The 19,346-nt window shown below is 39.5% G+C and overlaps 1 protein-coding gene across 1 annotated transcript in view; it reads right to left on the bottom strand.

Annotated features, from left to right (window-relative positions):
* KIF4A (kinesin family member 4A) overlaps positions 1-19,346 on the bottom strand; it is a 173,626-nt gene that overhangs the window by 67,342 nt on the left and 86,938 nt on the right. Inside the window, exons 13-14 of the mRNA XM_055121514.1 lie at positions 11,833-11,889; positions 10,527-10,712 (exon numbers count right to left, since the gene is read on the bottom strand). Of these exons, the coding sequence (XP_054977489.1) occupies positions 10,527-10,712; positions 11,833-11,889 (243 nt within the window). The remainder of the gene's footprint in view (positions 1-10,526; positions 10,713-11,832; positions 11,890-19,346) is intronic.

The raw sequence follows: 19,346 nt of genomic DNA on the forward strand, positions 1-19,346 counted from the left end.
CCTTACACCCACCCCCCCAAAAGAAAAGAAAACTTTAAGTCACTTATTTATGGAGTTAATCTATGACAAAGAAACTCGGTATATAATAAAAGCCACTCCAACAAATGCTGATGGGAAAACTGTATAAAGCACTTGCAAAAATAAACAAGCAAATAAATAAATAAACCTGAAATTTAATCCATATCTCACAACATACAGAAAAATTATTCAAAGTAAATCAAAGACCTAGAAATTAGACCAAAAGCCACAAAACACATTGAGGAAAACATAGGGAGAACTTTCCAGGATCTAGAACTCAAAGATGTTTTCAATAACTTTAAAAGAAGTTAAAAGCTACGGGTGCAAAAGAGATAGCACAGGAGTTAAAGCAAATATTTTGCTTGCACAAAGCTAACTTCAATTTGATCCCTAAAATCTTGAACACTGCTAGGTGTGATCCCTGAGCAGAGCGAGGACTAAGCCCTGAGCACCATTGGATGCAGACAGCCCCTCTTGGTCCTCAAAGTTTTTGCATGGCTAAAGAAACAAGCAAAACTATGCCCTGCTGATGGGGAGATGATATTTGCAACAATAAATTAGATAAAGAATGAATACCTAAAATTTATAAAGCTCTCACAAAGCTCAGCATCAAAAAGCATTAACTATCAAAAATGGGGAGAAATGATGAATAGATACTTCAATAAAAAGGACATACAGATAGCCAATAAGCATATGAAGAAGTGTTTATTCATCATAACTACTTTTAAGGAAACACAAATCAAAATGACAATGAGATATTATTTCATACTAGTACCAGTAAGGCATATAAACAATCTGCATTGGAGGGATGTGACGAAAATAAAGCCCTCATTCATGGTTGGCTGGGAATACCATCTGGTCTAGACTCAATAGAAAATATTAATATTTCTCAAAAATATAAGAATGGAGCTGTCATAATAGCCAACTTTGGGATATCTACCCCTAAGACATAAAAACATTAATTTGAAATGACATATATACATATATACTTCATTGTAGCACTTAGTATAATAGTCAGTATATGGAAACAAATAAAATGTTCAACAAACATGTATAGTTAAAGAAGTTGTGGTATTATAAGTGCACATGTAGGTATACATTTTATAGTTTATAATTTACACATATTAAAATACGCAGCTATAAGAAAAAAGATGTAGTTCACAGCAATTTGGAGGGTATCTTGCTGAGCTAAAAAAAAGCCAGAGGTAGAAGGACAAATAAAAAATGATCGACTCATTTGTGCGATACAGAGAGGCAAATCAAGGGTATGGACAATACCAATTGGTTATAAACCCTAGGCACAAGATTACAGACCTGAGAATATCGAATTGGGGGAATAACAGGCAAACTGAAAGTAACACAGAACATAGGTAACATAATTAACACATAAACATAGGTGGACTCATCTCTGGTGTTTTTTTTTTTTGAGTCACGGTGGGTAACCCACCCCTCATGAAAGCCCCAGCAGCCATGGCCACTACGCATGTCTGCCACCATATCTTCTCACACACCAGCCCTGCTCCACCAAATCCCGACTATATCTTTCTGGAGATACACACCAAGTAGCTAAACTTTATGGAATCACCATTCTCCACAGCTGAAAATCTTGGAGTGCTCATGGGAAGCAGGCGGGTCAAATACCTACCCACCCAAGACTCTGCCAGCAGCACGCCCACCCCATATAGCTACGCCCAAGGCACAACTCCATTTCTTCACAAATATTCTCTGCAGACACCAATCTCTGAATAATTTCAGGTACCAATGTCCAGACTGAAAACTCTGGTAATTTTTTGGAGTTGGGGTGGGTGACCTTCCCCCATACTTCTGGAAGCCCCCGCAACAATACCCACCTCCCACAACTGCCACCATGTCAACTCTTACGACCCAGATCATAAATCCTGAATTCTCCAGACTATGTGGCTACATATGTGGCCATATGACACCTCCTAAAGCAATAAACAGCTTAATAAATTCCTAGACAAAACCTTCCCAACCCTGTGATCAGATATAATAATGTTCACATAAATTGATTTTCTACATATACTGACTTTAATATTGCAACTCTGTTATCTAATCAACTTTAATTCTAGAATTATATCAGCAGTTATGGCCTTTTCTACATTAAAAATAGATGGAGGTCAAGCAAATGTTGGTGGTGGTAAAGTGAAGCAAAACTATGCACCAGAACCGTAACTGTCTGTCATCAACAAATAGTGGAGGGGTTAAAGAAGGTAAGACTAGAGGTGATAAGAGGAACAGAGATGGAGAGTTATGGAGGCTTTGGTGGAAGTGGTGCTCAGTAATTTGTACAAAATTATTCTAAACTTAGACACTATTTTAAGCATATTATCTAAACAACAGTTTTTTACAAATGCTTTCTTTGACTGTCTTCATATGATTTGTGTTTTTCCTTTTGTTGCTTAAATGTCTCACATTAATTGATATTAGTTTCAAGAATGCATCCCACATTATCTGATTTATTTGCATCCCTGGAATGGATCCCACTTGACCATCGTTTGTGATATTTTTAGGTAATGTTGAATTTGACTCTCTAAGATCTTGTTGAGAATCTCTGCATCTGTTTTACCAGGGATATTGGTGTGTAATAGCATTTTTAAAAATAATACCGTTTTAAAATAGTGTGTTTGAATGCTCTTTGCTCTTGGTATAAGAGTAATGTTGGTCTCATAAAAACTCTTAAAACAAATTACTGTTTTCTTAATTCTCTGGAATAATTTGAGAAGTATAGAAAATTGTTCCTATTTGAAGGTTTGATAGAACTCACCAGTGAATCCATCTGGATCTGGGCTTTCGCTATGGGGAAGATTTTTATTACTGTTTTAATTTTCTTACCAGTAATACATCTGTTCAGGTTTTCTACATCCTCAGTCTTGGATGGGGGTGTATGATGCTAAAAATTCATCCATTTTCCTGGATTCTCCAGTATAATGGCACTATGTTGCTCAAAGCAATCTCTGAACACTCTTTTGTAATTTCGACTATCAGCTGTACCTTCTCCCTTTTTATTTCTGATCTGATTTATCTGAGTTTTTTTCTCATTGTTTCTGTGCAAGTCTAGCTAGAGATCTGCCAATCTTGCTTATTCTTTCAAGAAAATGCTCCTGGACCCAGCCCCAGCAGCTCACCTCCACAAGCCAACTGCCACCAAGCTCCAAGCTGCTTCCCACATGCTTGGGCCAAGCCTCACACACGAGTGAAGTCCCTCAGAACCAGGCAATATGGAACTTTGTGACCTTGGATTCTGGGCTCAACAGGACCCAGGAGTAGAGATCCTCTGCCCATTTCCTCCAGTCTCCGGTGACCCAGGGGTCACTTCCATAAGCCACCTCCTGCTGGTGCTAGATAATCTTGTCATCGACCACCCTGCAGATCACACGGCTGCTTCTCCCAGAAGGGAGCATAAAAATGAGGCCCCCATAGCCATGCCACTGGACTTTGCACCAAGCTGTTTTCACTCAGGGAGCCCAAGAGGGGGGGCGGGTAAGAGCCCTCCCTGACCCAAGGGACCCAGCTCCGGCAGCCGACCTCCACAACACAACTACTGCCACGCTCCAGGCCGCTTACCACACGCTCAGGCGGAGCCTAACATATGAGTGAACATATTCGTGGGCATGCGGCCACAAAGGCAGCCAGGCAACACATCATAAGACACTCCCTACACATTCTCCATAATTACCACACCATATTTGATGGGGTTCAGACAGTAGGTAACAAATCATAGAGGGAAATATATATATGCATATATACATATTTTCAGATATATATACCTAAGCTCACATCACCCAAACATTAACAACACATTAGTGATATCCTAGAGAATGTTCCTGCCAAAATAGAACAATCTTCTCACTATTTCCTATATGAACTCTCTTTTTGTAAGCATGGTCAGCAGTTCTTCATAACAGACAATACAAAATATATTCTTTTGGTTGTATTTTGGGACAGGGATTGGGGCTTGGGATGGAAACATCCTGAATTTGGTGGTGGGAAGGTGTAATGGTGGTGGGATTAGTGTTTGAATAGTAAATGTAATGAAATATTATGAACTAACTTATAAGAAAATTTAAAAAGATTAAGAAGAAAAAAGAAAAAAGAAGAAAATGCTCCTAGTTTTAGTCATTTTGAATTTTTTTCTTTATTAATATATCACCGATTTCTGCTCAGTTTTAAAAAGTTTTTTCCTTCATTTTACTTACTTTAGAATTCATTTGTTGTTGTTTTTTTTCTCTAGAATTTTGAGATCTGTGGTTATGTTATTTAAATACTATGTTTATCCCTGATGTAAGACTGTGTTGCTATGAATTTTCCTTAGTACTGCGTTTGCTGTGTACATAGATTCTGATAGCTTATATCTTCATTCTCTTTTGTTGCTAGGAATTATTTCCAATATGACTCAATGATTGTCCAGTAGTATTTTGTTTAGTTTCTAAATGTTTGAACTTGCGCCAATTTTTCTTTTATGGAAAATTCTATCTTCATAGTATTGTGGCATGAAGAGACTACATATGATTTCTATTTGCATGATTTCACAGTCAACTTTCTTTTTAAATAAATTTATTTAGTCCCAAAGATGAATTTATGTAATTTCAAACAGATATGCCCATTCTTTATTTTTTTCCCAAATGAAATACTTTTTCTTTTTGAGGCACACACCAGCAGAGCTCATGGACTACAGCTCAGTTTTCCAGACCATGCAAAGCCAGGAATGAGTCTTGGACTCCCTGCATGCAAAGTACACATTCCAGTCCTTTGAGCTATCTCCTTCACCCAGAATAATAAAATATTCTTTTGATACTTTCTATGTCCATTTGTGTGTTAGGGCATAGAATAGAATTATAGGATCAGAGCATTGCCTCTATTCAATTTTAATAGATACTGTCAAATTGACCTCCAAAATGACCATTACAATTCTTATTCTCAAAAACTACATATTTCTCAACTTGTTTCCCTGGATTCTTGTCATCATTTGATATATAATTAACCATACTTCAAAGTTTTGACCAATTAGGTAGATGGAAAATGGTATCACTCTTTTATGCCATACTCAGTTAATAATTTTCTCACTTACTACATAAGGGAAATTATTCAAATATTTGAATCTTGGTCTATCATAACTCATTAATCAGAACCTATACATCCTCAATTTTTTCCACAGCAATTCATCAGGGTTAAAAAAGTATTTAAGACAAAAACTGACTTTATTCCCTAGAGAAATGAGTGATTTATATGTGATTAGAAAGTATTGTTTTGATTAGGAATTTTTTCTTTTGCTTTGTTTTGGTTTCTTGGTTACAGCCAGCAGTGCTCACGGATCACTCCTTGCGGGAAATGAAGGAACGATATAGGGTGTCAGGGATCAAAACTTGGTTGAATGTATGCAAGGCAAGTGTCTCATTCACTATCCTATATCTCTGGCCCCAGAATTTATTCTTAAGAATGGTGGAAGAGGGATATTGATAGTTGGTTGATAGGCATGGCATTCATATCAATGAAGAGGTGCAAAATTGTAGTCCTAGAGCATAATCTTGTAAACCAGAATAACTCAACAAAGAAAAAATATCAAAATAAAATTAAGGCATACATACACAATAAATAACTTATTCTTAACTTTAAGTTTAGGAGTTGAAGTACATTTGATTCTGGGGCTGTAAAGACAGTACAACAGGTAGGTTGCTTGCCTTGCAAGTGCCCAACCCAAGTTCAATCCCTAGCACCCCATATTGTCCTCTAAGGAAACCAGGAGGAAGATCTGAGCACAGAGCAAGGAGGTAGCCCTGAGCATTGCAAGATGTGTTCAAAACCCTAAACCAATAACAAAAAGCATATTTGATTCTAAGAGCAAAAAGGACAAGGCAGAGAAACTGTAGTAAGTATGCTCAATGGAGTACTACTCCACAAGATGAAATCTTGCATTTGGTAAAATCTGTATGAAACTAGAGGGTGTCACGTGTAATGAAATAAGTTGGAGAGGGTGTCAAATGCTGAATCATCTGACTCAGCTGTGGTATATAAAGAAGCAAATCAAAGGAATGGACAGAATCCAGTGAAAACAAACCCTTGGACTTTGACAATAGAAACAAAGTTACCAAATTCGTAGGGAGCAGGGTGGTTTGGGGTAGTGGACTAGAAGTTACTTTAGGGCAGTGGTTAAGGTACTTTGATGGTGGTGAAAGTGCAGTAAATTTGTACACTGTCTGTAGCACTGCTGTCCCTGTTCATCGAGTTGCTTGAGCAGGCACCAGTAATGTCTCCATTGAGAGACTTGTTGCTACTGTTTTTGGCATATCGACTAGGCCACGGGGAGCTTGCAGGCTCTTCCGTGTGGGTGGAATACTCTCGGTAGCTTGCCGGGCTCTCCGAGAGGGAAGTACGAATCAAACCCGCATCAGTCGCATGCAAGGCAAACTCCCTACCCGCTGTGCTATTGCTTCAGCCCAAATTTATACACAAAAATCATAAATATTAATATTATGTAACCATGTTACTTCAATAATAAACTTTCTAAAAAGTCATGTTACAGTGCCAGAATGACAGTACAGTGTTTGCCTTGCATGCAACTGACCTGGGTCCAATCCAGGCATCGAATATGGTCTCCCAAGCACCACTAGGAATGAGGATAAGACAGAGAAATAGGGTAGGGACATTATTAAGGAAATAATGAGGTCAGAGAGGTCAGGGCGTTTGCCTTACACGTGACCAACCTGGGTTTGATCCTTGGCATCCCATGGTCCCATGACCATCCCATGGTCCCAGGAGTAATTTCTGAGTGCAGAGCAAGGAGTAACCCCTGCCTGAGCATTGCTGGGTGTGACCCAAAAGGTCAAAAACAAAAAAGAAATAATAAAAACTTCCCCAAGAAAAGAATACAAACTTCTAGGGGTCAGAATAATTGTACAGAAAATAGGGCTCTTGCCTTGCACACTTATGACCTGGGTTCAATCTTCACCAAATCATATGGTCTCCAATTCTCACTAAGAGTGATTGCTGAGCACAGAGTCAGGAGTAATCCCTGATTGTTGCTGAGTGTGGTCACCCACCCCACAAAAAAAAACCCAAAACACAAACTTCTATATTAAGTTTAATAAACCAAGGGCTAAATAGAGTCTAAGAGATAAAAGCCCATACAAAGGCATATAATGTGGAATTAAATGATGCTTAAAAACAAACAAAAAATAATGAAAGTTTTTTTGTATTTATCTGATCCATATTTTCTCAGTGGGAGAAAATATGGATCAGATAAATAGAATAAGAAATTATAATGGACATCTCAACAGCAGTACTAGGAATTGAACACAATGGAGCAAAGCCCCAAAATTTTAGGGAAAATTCTATCAATTAGAATTTAACCCACAGTCGAATCTTAAACCCAGTCAAAGTAACAAGTATAATAATAATCATGAGGAGGAGGAGGAAGAGAACAATAACAACAAGCTGAATAGTTCTTCGAGCTCATGTTCTACCCTTAACATGCATCTTGCTTGCTTGTCACTTTTCCACTCTTTGCTGACTTTTTCCACTCTGGAGAAACCCACTCTCTCTTGAACGTGTACTTCTTCTCTTTTTCTCCCCTCATGTTTAAGTTAGTTTTGTTCAGTGCAGTGAAAATCATCTTGTTTCAACACACACAAAATAAACAACAAAACAAAAAATCTAGCTGTTTTCAGGCATTTTTCAGTTAAAAATATTCCCTTATATGTCAACTTGCCTGCACGCCTGGCTGTCTTCCCCGGGGCCCTTCGGAGGGGATGGGCTCCAGTTTCCCTCCCCGCCCCGAGCAGAGCTCCCGGTGGCCAAAGACCACCGGAACCTAGCCACAGCCATGCTCAAGACCCCTTTCCACACATTCGGACAAGCCTCACACAAGAAGGTACCAGAAGAGGAACCCAGGTGTGTGTAATCCTATCAACGGCCAACATCCAGAGACTTAAAAGCTAGCTCCCAGAAGTGATATCTTATAACCTACTTCTCCCTCTGGGAGAAACTAGCAAGTAGAGAGCAAAAACTCTCAGTAGAGAGTTTCCTGCCCACATGGGACAGACTGGCAAGCTTCCCATGGTGTATTCATATGCTAAATCCAGTAACAAGCTGGATCTCATTCCCCTGACCCTGAAAGAGCCTCCAATGCGGCATCGTTGGGAAGGCCAAGTGGAGAGAGGCTTCTAAAATCTCAGGGTTAGGACGAATGGAGAGGTTACTGAGCCCGCTCTAGAAATCGACAATCAATGAATGGGATTTCGTGATTTGTGATGTCAACTTTCTAAGAAAGACATTGGGGTTGTATCTACCAAATCAAAAGGATATACCTCCCCCCAAAAAGGATAAAACAACCAAAAAAAGGTATAATACAGAACCTGTTTCAATCTTATGAGAGTTTCATAAAGCAGATTCCCAGGATGGTGGTCCTGAGATGAAGCTTAGAGAAAGCAAACCAAGACAGAAGACTCTAGAGGGCTATCTTCTAAAAAGAAATAGATTGATAAATCACCTGGCATGCTTTATCATATTGAGAGGAATTTTAAAATTCTGTTTAGAAGTTTGGAGTGAAATAATTTTAAATTACTTACTTAAAATATTAAAGATATAAAAAAGATACTGAGCTAGGAATTTTTTAAAAACTATGCAAGAAAAGAATATAACATAATATAGCGTATTGCATATTGTATACTGTATAGCTCAGCTGGAAAAAACGATTTATCTGTTTTTCTGTTTCATTTTGGTCAGTCATGTGCCAGGAAATTGCCTTAACACCCCTGTACTATAACCATTTAAACATGAAATATTGAGTCAGGCAAAATTAATGATATAATCATTTTGAAAGACATAGGTGAGGCACTATGCATTGGTGGCTATATAAGAGAACTGCAGTTTATCTTCCATACCTTAGAAGTCAATTGATTATGTCTAAAAATTTTAATTTAGGGGCCGGAGCGATAGCACAGCAGGTAGGGCGTTTGCCTTGTACGTGGCCGACCCGGATTCGATCCCCGGCATCCCATATGGTCCCCCAAGCACTGCCAGGAGAAATTCCTGAGTGCAAAGCCAGGAGTAACCCTTGAGCATTGCTGGGTGTGACCAAAAAGCAAAAAAAAATAAATTTAATTTAATTTTATTATCAATTCTCACAAAGAAATTTGGAGATAATACCAAAATAAACAGCTTAAAAAGCTTAAGAAAAAGCCTAGGTACTAAAGGAAGAGGCATCAAGGTAAGAAAGTGCTTTGATTTTTCTGAGTACTATTTTTTTCTGAGTACTATCTTACTTTAAAAGAGTATTCACATACATTTGTTGGATATATATATATGTATATATATATGTACATATATAAATAAATGTACACAAACTGAAATTAAGTTTAAAAAGTTAAAATATTACTGATAACTTAGTTATTATTTTGGAAGAAACCTCTCCTTTTGTTATTTCCCCACTTTTGCTAAATTGAATCACTGTGAGATACAGTAAAACAGTTGTTCATGATTTAGTTTGTCATGTAATGTTCCAACGCCATCCCCAACACCCGCCCACTTCTGTCCCCTCCCCATCTCTCTTCTCACACACTCTCTCTCTTTCTTTCTCTCTCTCCTTTTCCCTGTTGCCCTATCACCCCTTCTCAGCTCTAGACTTGGGGAGAAAAGGTGAAAATGATTCAAGAGAAAGATAGTACTGGGATTAAGCACTTGCCCTGGAAGCCACCAACCCTGGTTCAATCTCCAGCACTACAAATGGTTCCCCAGGCATTGCCAGTTGCCATTCCTCAACACATAGCCATGAGTTAGCCCCAAGTCACCTGATGTGACCAATTTTGTTTAATGAAAAGACACTTTTCTTGTTTTACTTTAAAATTTTAGGGGAGCATGTGAAAGAAACACACAAGCACTATAGGGACTTCTCAATATAGCATATATAGAGGACTTTGGAGGTGTTAGGATAAAGCTAGATATGAAATCAATTCACCCTTCCTGCTATCAGTCCTGCTAAGAACATGCCTTTATCTCTAATTGTAAACACTGTCTATGAGGGAAAATGAGGTCTAGAGCAAGGGTAATGTTAACAGCCTGAAAGCCAAAGATTTGCCATTAAATAAATGTACATATAGCAAAGGCCACTTCGAACTACTACGGGAAAACAGTTTAGCCACTTGCACTACAAAGCTTTTCATAGTTTACTCTATAACCCAAATCATCATAAGGGAAGCCTCTTTCTTAGAACCCCGGCATAGTTATCAGAACAAAACTTCTCCGTAAGAAGGGACTCATTTATTTTAACAACAAATTATTTATCACATACATGATATAGCCAATAAGAAATTAAACAGAACAAAATTATAAGTTTCCTTTCCTGAATATATCCTCTTTTTTAAACCAACAGCATAATTCTAGTTGTACTAGGCATATTATGCTATCACAAATAATGCTATGCTTTTTTATTCTCAGTTCAATTAAATCAATATGGTAGACATGAACACATGGTACCCTAGTAAATATTTTACCTGGTACTGGAATTGAATAGGCTGTAGTTGGTTATCATTCTGAGTCATCTTCCTGGCTAGAGCCTCTTTCAGTGCGAGGGCTTTATTTAACTCAACCAGTTCCTTAGACATCTGAGCTTGACGCAGAGCATGCTGAGTAGTGAAAGTATCAGAAGATCTGCTGGTCTCTGGACTGTTATCCTCTTGCTGCAAAAGGTTAAGAAAATGATGTACAAGAGAAACAAGCAATTGGAATTCCTTAAGCGCTGTTTCATTAAGTCTCACATCAACACCTCTACTGCCAGTACGCTGGATTATTTAACAGTGGCTTTTCAACTAACATTTGCTTTAAACATCTAAAATAAATTAAGCTAGCACACTTTCCTGCTTTACAAGCACCTTACATCTTGCATATTTTAATTGACTCTCTGAGAGCAAACTGATTCCTGCTCTTTATTGATCTTGCCAACATTTTTCATTTTATCTCATTCTAAGGATACTTAGAGAAGAAAGGGCCCTGGAACTGGCATTTTTAGAATAGTGGTAAAAGAGTGGATGCTTCATTTATATCAAATTTATAGCCTCTCTTCTTTCAGAAAAATGAAAACTATTGACATATCCTTGTGTCAGAGGGAAATGCTGCATTAAGCAAAATATTTTTTTTTTTTGCTTTTTGGGTCACACCCAGCGTTGCACAGGGGTCACTCCTGGCTCCGCACTCAGGAATCACCCCTGGCGGTGCTCAGAATGGGATGCTGGGAATCAAACCCGGGTCGGCCGCGTGCAAGGCAAACACCCCACCCGCTGTGCTATCGCTCCAGCCCCCATTAAGCAAACCATTTTGACTTTGCTCTATAGTCCTCACCAACTTCTGTTATATATCCTTGCAACTTGAACACTCAACCTAACCAAGAAAAATATTTTGGTGAGAAAAAAACCCTCTTTCCATTTATTGTGTAATGTTTTTAGTCTTTGCCATAATTTCTTAATTTCCTAACCTCATTTTAACTTGGTAGACAGCATATTGAGAATACCAGCATCTAAGAAGAATTCAGTAAGCCAGAATATAAATATGGAATATCATCCTTAGAAGCCTTGCCACACACTAGCCAGTTATACTAATAGAGACAGAGAATACAACTAGAGACAGAGTTTATCCAAGATAAAGATTTTACAAAGCTGAGATCCACACTAAAGACTGTCTAGATTTTCAGGGCATTCTATGGAGAATGATAGAAATCAGGGGCTCTTGTCTTCAGCTGAGTGATAAATAAAAGAAAATGCCATAGTTGAAGTTCTGGGTTCTCCAACCGAACTAATTACTTACAGCTTCTGATTCCTCTGCTGTATCAATGGCTGCAGCCATACAAGCAGCAGTTTCTTCCTGAAATGACAAAGATATTTCAAATTAGGAAAATTCTCAAGTTCAGTGGTGATTTTTACATTGGTCACTTTCCCCCCAAGTGTAGAGAGATCAGTTTTTTTGGTTTTGGGGGTCAGAACTGGCAGTGCTCAGGGGTTACTGCTGGCTCTGTGCTCATAAATCATGCCTGGTGAAGATCAGAGGGCCATACATATGCTATGCTGGAGATAAAACCTGGGTTGCAAACATACTCTGTCTGACTCCATAGAGATCACCAAAAGTGCTAGAACTATTCTGTAATTATATATACCTCAAACACATATATGTTTCCATTTTCTAACCCTCAAGACTCTGTCATCTTTATTATAATTTTGCAGTCTATGCAAAAATAAGGTCATGTGGCAACTGACATATTTAAAGCAATTCTCCTGTTCTGTCAAGATACTGCTAGGCCAGAGTGAAACACTTAGCCATTTCATAAGCCAAAGTTTCTGAATTTTATTTTTTGGTTTGGAGGCCACACCTGGTGGTTCTTGAGGAACTGCTGTTGCTAGTGCTCAGGAGATCATGTGGTATTAAGGATTAAACATAAAGATTCTGCATGCAGAGCACTAGCTCCAGCCCTTTGAGTGATCTTCCTGCCACCACCCCCACTTAAGTACTAACAGGTCAAAGTTTAATCCACTTTATAGAGTCTACCCTTTATTTTTGATGTCAGGAATCAAACGCAGGGCTCACAGATGCAGGGGTTTTATTCTACAGTTGAGCCACATCCCTAACTCCTCAACCCTTTCTATTTATACTGTTATTACTGATTCTACCTCTGTAATATCCAAATATTTCTGAATATACCACCCTCAGGGACTGGAACGATAGCACACCAGGTAAGGCATTTGCCTTGCACACGGCAGCCCCCCAGACTCAAATCCTCTGTCTCTCTCGGAGAGTCTGGCAAGCTACTGAGAGTATCTCGCCTGGCAAGCTACCCGTGACATGTTTGATATGCCAAAAACAGTAACAACAAGTCTCACAATGGAGACGTTACTGGTGCCCACTTGAGCAAATAGGTGAACAATGGGTCGACAGTGCTACAGTGCTACCACCCTAAGAATAGACATAAAAAAGGCAACATAGCAGAAAAGTGAATAGAATGTGGGTTATTTTTTAAAATTTTACATTAAGTCAATTCTATTCTACTTTAGAATAGTTAAGAACCCATTCAAGAAGTAATAAATACCATAGATGAATACCCAAGAAAAAAATGTCCTCATGTGAAGTTAGACAAATATCCAGGTAGTGGTTACTTAAAAGGAAAGGGTAAGTACTTATTTCCTCCCAGAGAAGGGCAAATACTTTTTTTCAGTTTTGAGTCAACAACCACCTAGAAGGGAAACCTAAATCACTTATTAGCTTGTTTATATCCTATCACAAGAATAAGCTATTTTTCCTTACTGGAATTCAGGCTTTATTTGGCATTGTAACATAAATACTTCTAAGTGGTTCTGCAAAGCTCTGGGAAGAAAGGATTATTACCAGGAAGTCACATATTAAGGAGCTCAAAGGCGAAAAGCTACTGGCTCAATCACAAGACAAGAATTTAGGGTTTGCAACATGGAGTCTTTGTACAAGCCATACACAGTTTCTAAAACTTGAACTGAGACTTTAAGGCAGGGAGTAGAAGTCCTTAGTAAATGGTATTTCCCATATTTTGCTCCAAATTGTTGACCACTGACACTCAAAGACAACAAACTGAAATGAAGCTCAAGTGCTTTGCTTGTACATTCCTTCTCAGCACAGTTACATTACTGATGAGAATGCAAGAGCAGGACATACCAAATCAGAGAGATATACCAAGAGCAGGACATACCAAATCAGAGAGACATACCAGAACAGAGAGCACTTCAATATATTATAGACTACTGGTTATTTTTCTCTCCCCCCATACTTAAAATTTCAGTAAAGGAACTAGTTATAGGCAAATCCTAGATTAGAAGTACTAATCGTCTAATGCTAATTCATACTAGCTTTTAGAGGCTTTTTCTAGTACCTTCCAGAAAGTAGCACTGTAGCACTGTCATCCCATTGTTCATAGATTTGCTCGAGCAGGTACTAGTAACATCTCCATTTTGACACTTGTTGTAACTCTTTTTGGCATATCAAATATGCCACGGGTAGCTTGCCAGGCTCTGCTCTGCGGGCGGGACACTCTTCGTAGCTTGCCGGGCTCTCCGAGAGGGATGGAGAAATCGAACCCGGGTCTGCCGCATGCAAGGCAAATGCCCTACCTGCTATGCTATCGCTTCCAGAAGGTAAGGACCAAAACAGATGGGTCAAGAGTCAATGAGACAGCTTAAGTGTTAAAGTACATAACCTGCATGTGTGAGGCCCTGAGCTCAATACCTAGCACCATACGACCTCCTGAACACTGCTGGGTGTAGCTCTGCCAAGCCCTAACAGTAATGTACCTCAGGAACCAACATTATCAGGGGTGACCCTGGGCTCCTGATTTCTGCTACATTTTTATATAGACGGGTTAATTCTTAAAGAAGACATGTTACTGTTAGCTTCACATATAATTACATGTGAGCCCAATGAAATATCACAATACTAAGGTTTAGGTTTTAGTGATGTGTTACACATAAACATGGAAGAATTATTTTCCCTATGCTTAAAAGTAAATATAGAACAATATGGTTCTCTCAATCTTAAGAGCCCTCCGTCTTGTTCATTCTAAGGCTATAATAGAATACTTCTTACAAATCAAAGACACGATGTGTGGAAAGCCAAATTCAGGTAAATAAGGCATTAACTGGCAATAACCTATAAAATGAACTTGGCACTAAGAGGCTATAGGCAATAACACTAAAGGGCATATGAACTACTTATGTTACTGATCTTTTTTCTCTGCCTTCGAAGCAGAGCTCGGGGGATGCAGGGGTCATTCTTGGTAATACTTAGCTGAAGGGAGTTCGATGGTTCAACACTTAGCCTAGCCATCTGCTGATATCAGTTCCAACAATACTAGGAAACGCAGGGTTTCACCCAGTGGTGCTTAGGGGTCTTCAGGGTCATACCCTGCAGGTCATGCAGTTCAAGGAATAGAATTTGGGTCCTTGCAATGGTTGTACACTTGACCATTGAGATATCGCCCTAGTCACTATATAAACAATCTTTAAGGAGGGAGTAAAAGCAAAAATTTGACTCTCTGGGAACTAGATAGACAATGTGAAATTTCTAACAGGTAACTATAAGACAGAGGTTTGCTTTAATTATATTTTAGAGCAAGCTATGGCAGCGTTTAGTGCTTAAAACTCCAGGAGAAAGAGCTGGGAACAATGGTTGCCTTCATAAGTGAAAAGGAGGTGTTCACTTATCACTTAAAATTGTTTTAATCCAGAATGAAAGGCACAAGTCCTTACACTTGAAACATTTTCTTTCACTGTAATAAGTCTTAACAGAAGTTACAGGATACATTGTTGTTCATTTCCAAAAAATACACAGCTGGGAGTGTCTCCAAATAATAGAGAAAACGATTTTTCAAGAATACAGCAGGAGCTCTGGGAAAAGGTTTACTTTGCTTGAGTGTGATGGTGGATAGAAGCCAAGATCTTTAACAGCTTGTGACAATCTTTAGTACCCAACGGCTGCTTATGCCAAGGGATTTTTAGTGGGAGACAAAAGAGATTATACGAAAATTTTTTCGAGTCATTCACCATTAGCAACATCCTTTGTGGGCACACCAGATCTGGCACATTCTGTGGCCAGATCCTCACTGATCATTTCTAATTTCTTTATGTTGGTTCCATGAGTTTCCTTCTTCATCTTTTCCAGGTGACTCAAGGCCCCAGAAATGAGGTGGTGTCAAATCCTCTACAAACAGCCTGGTGGCCAAGAACAATGGTGCTTTGAATCACTCTTCACTGATATTAAAAGCTTTAGGGCTTCAGAGGGCTCTGCTCCCTAGATTATCTTACTTCTGTGGCATTTCACATCATGTCTCATACTTGTTTTTGATTCTTACATAGGACCCAGCTGTGTTCTGGCCCATTGGTGTTGGACTGGTAGTTCAGTGGTTAGGTCAGGAGGTGCAGTGCTCAGGAGTGAACAGGCCACATCCAGTCATGCTCAGAGAGACAAACAGTGCTAGGAATTAAAGTCAGGGCCTCACACATGCAAGGTATATCCTTGTACACTTTAACTATTTCTCTGGCCCTTAAATAAAATCACATTATCTGGCATGCACATTCTACTTCAGCCACATAAAAGATTTCACTATCTTTTAAATCTTCACACCCCTTTGCTTCTAAACACATACACCTTTTCTTCTATGCAGATTGCCCCTTTCTTTCTGTATCTGTGCCAAACTCTTAATTCATTTTTGTTGGATCCAATTTCTTCTATGTTGCTTTCCTGAAAATTCTCATTTTTCGTTTATTTTATTTTTGCTTTACTGAATTTTCTAGGCAGTTAATCAACTGGTTGTGTTCATATTGCTAATGGAAGAGAATTAAAACTGATAGCAGAGAGGGTATTGTTTCTTTTCATTTCATCCCTTCTTTTTCATCTCTCTTACACATGAACCCTGACTAACAGAAAAAGAACAAGGCTTGCAAAAACAACTTGTGAAAAGTAATTAGGCAGTTATCAATTGGGACTGCACCAACGTTATTGAGCAAGAGGTAGGAAAACTGGAAGAGTTTCCAACCAAAAGTTTCAAGGCAATTAACAAAAAATGCTACCCTAGCCTAACTTCAACCATATAACCCCTTCTTTTCTCCTCAGACTATAAAACTCAATCCTACTCTGATTCAGGCAGTTACCTAGAGTTCAGGTGCTCCCTGAGAAGACCAGCTAAATCTAACTTTGATCTGAGTCACTAAATTATTTTCTATTGTTATTAATAAAACATTCAGCACGATTATATAGGTAGTAAGTAGCAGAACTGGTTTCAAATCAGGGCCGGCCTAGATGTGGAACACAGGTTCTCAGTTATTAAAGTCTGTTGGTTAATGGACTGTATCTCTGAATTGCTCATCATAGTTCTGTCCATAGCTACTTATTCTAAAATACTGCTTTTTGGGGTTCATACACTCAATTTCTCAAAACTGGATATCCTAACCTCCCTCCCCCATACACAATACTACACAGTATATTTCCCGACTGACTCTGAGAAAAAAAAAGGTGTAGATGATTTTGTTATACACAATTAAGAACTCTAGAAAAAAGCAGGCAAGATGCTGGGTAGAAAATGACTATTCTTTTAAAATTAAAACCTCTTTCCAAGGTCAGAAAACAACCCAAGTGCCCAACAATAGAAGAAACAATTGTGGTGTATATATCCAATAACATACAATTCCATTCAACCTGAATTGAACTGGAGAATATCATACAAAGCGAAGCGGAGTCAGAAGGAAAAAAATAATCACCAAATGATACCTCGCCAATAAATGGAAAAAAAGAAGCAGAGCAAATGATAAGATAGTTCGCAAAGGAAAAAAAACTCTGAAAGAGTGCCAACAGAACAACCAATGACACAAAGAGGAAGAAGGAGAGGGAGAGATGAATCTTGGAATATTGGTGGTGGGTTACTGACATTCTGAGGGTCGAAGAAGTAGCACTGTATATATAAAAAACTATGGGCCAGACACCATCCACCCTGGGACCCATGCACCACAGGAGACCTAGGCCCGGGTCTCTCAGATTGAGGAAGACCCTCCCAAATCCATTTCAAATCCAGCACATGACCTCAAGGCCTCAGAAACTGAATCTGGTCTATTTTGTCATTCAGGTGAATCAACAGTGTCAGCTCCTATCCCGCCCCGAGACTGCCCTGCTGCCTGCGACCTCTTCCTGGGTCTGAGACCCAGGAAGCCCCTTCAAAATCCTTCTTGGACCTAAAACTACCCCTTCATTCCCACCAATTCCAAGGGTTCTTAGGTCTTAAATGCTTCCTCAAATATGTCCATTTTAACCCTTCTATACAAACAGATATATTGAGACACCGAACTACATGACCAGCAGTGAAGTAACATCCTAAACACATATTGTTAGACCAATAGATTATAAAGGGCAATGCAGAAAAAGAACAAGTTGGATAAAAACTCAGATATCTGGCACCTGAAACTCAAATCGTAGCACCCACAAATCCTTAGAACAATGGTTAAGACAAAGGATTTCACCTATTCTGGCAGACTTGGTCATAAGTCCTGGAAAATCACAAATCCAAATAAATCCTCAAGCCTCATTAATGAGTAAATCATTAATGAAACGATAGCAAACACTGGAAAAAAGATTCAAGCAACTTAAATGTGAACTGATCCAGGGTATCAAAGAGTCCATAAGAGTCCAACACACAGAGGACTGTAACAGTGATATTGAAGACAGAATACTAGCTATCACCAAGACCAGAATGTATTAAGAAAAGTAAATGACTGGGAGAGAATCTAAGATTTCTGATAGATAACAGCAAGATAAATAATAGGAATACCAGAAGCAGAGGAAAAAGGGAAAGAGGAAGAACAGCTGGTCAAAGAAATAATAACTGAGGACTTTCCTGAAATCTTGAGAGTCTCCTGCACAGATTAAAGAAGAGTAAAAAACAAAATAGACTCAAACAAAAGAATGCCAAAAGACAGTAATAAAAACAGTAGAATCAAAAGACAAAAACAACTCAGCAGTGAAGAAAACCGGCGGGCAGCACAACACCGGAGAATTCTCCAGGCCCCATACCAAGCCCATACCTCCGGGACCCCCAGATGGAGCAGGTGCAGTCTCCCCGCTTTCTCCACATGGAATCCCGGCGACCATGAGCTTCTACAAGCATGGCTCCGGTATGTGGCTACAGGACTATTCCTCCCAAGTGTGCGGCTACGTGACCTTTCCAGATATACAAAGTGAGCAATGGAAAATAAATGATCTAGCGTCTGCTCCTGCCCAAAACTAGAGAAAAAGCAGTGACACGCGGGGCCTCGTGGGATGGGTGGGGGTTGAACCGGCCCCTCTCCCTACCCCAACAAGGACCCGACTTGCCACGATGAACTGGCTCCCTAATGGCCATGATTCCAGAGGCACACAGACCAATCTTGGCACCCAGCGGCTTCTGGCAGAAATGCATCTGGACTAAACTACAGCACCGTGTCACAGGGACGGGGGGAGGGAGGTGTTTGTCCCACCTTTTCTCCTCGGCAGCGCGGTGGTTGCCACCTTTTTCAGAGCCTATTGGACTGCAGTGATGTGACACTCGGGGCCTCGAGGGATGGGAGTGGGGGTGGAATCGGCCCCTCTCCCCGCCCTGATTCAATTAAAAAAAAGACAAAAACAGGGGGGCTGGAGCAATAGCACATCGGGTAGGGTGTTTGCCTTGCACACCGTCGACCCGGGTTAGATTCCCAGCATCCCATATGGTCCCCTAAGCACTGCCAGGAGTAATTCCTGAGTGCAGAGCCAGGAGTATCCCCTGTGCATCGCTAGGTGTGACC

The sequence above is a fragment of the Sorex araneus genome, chromosome X (genome assembly GCF_027595985.1).
Source record: "Sorex araneus isolate mSorAra2 chromosome X, mSorAra2.pri, whole genome shotgun sequence".
NCBI lineage: Eukaryota > Metazoa > Chordata > Mammalia > Eulipotyphla > Soricidae > Sorex > Sorex araneus.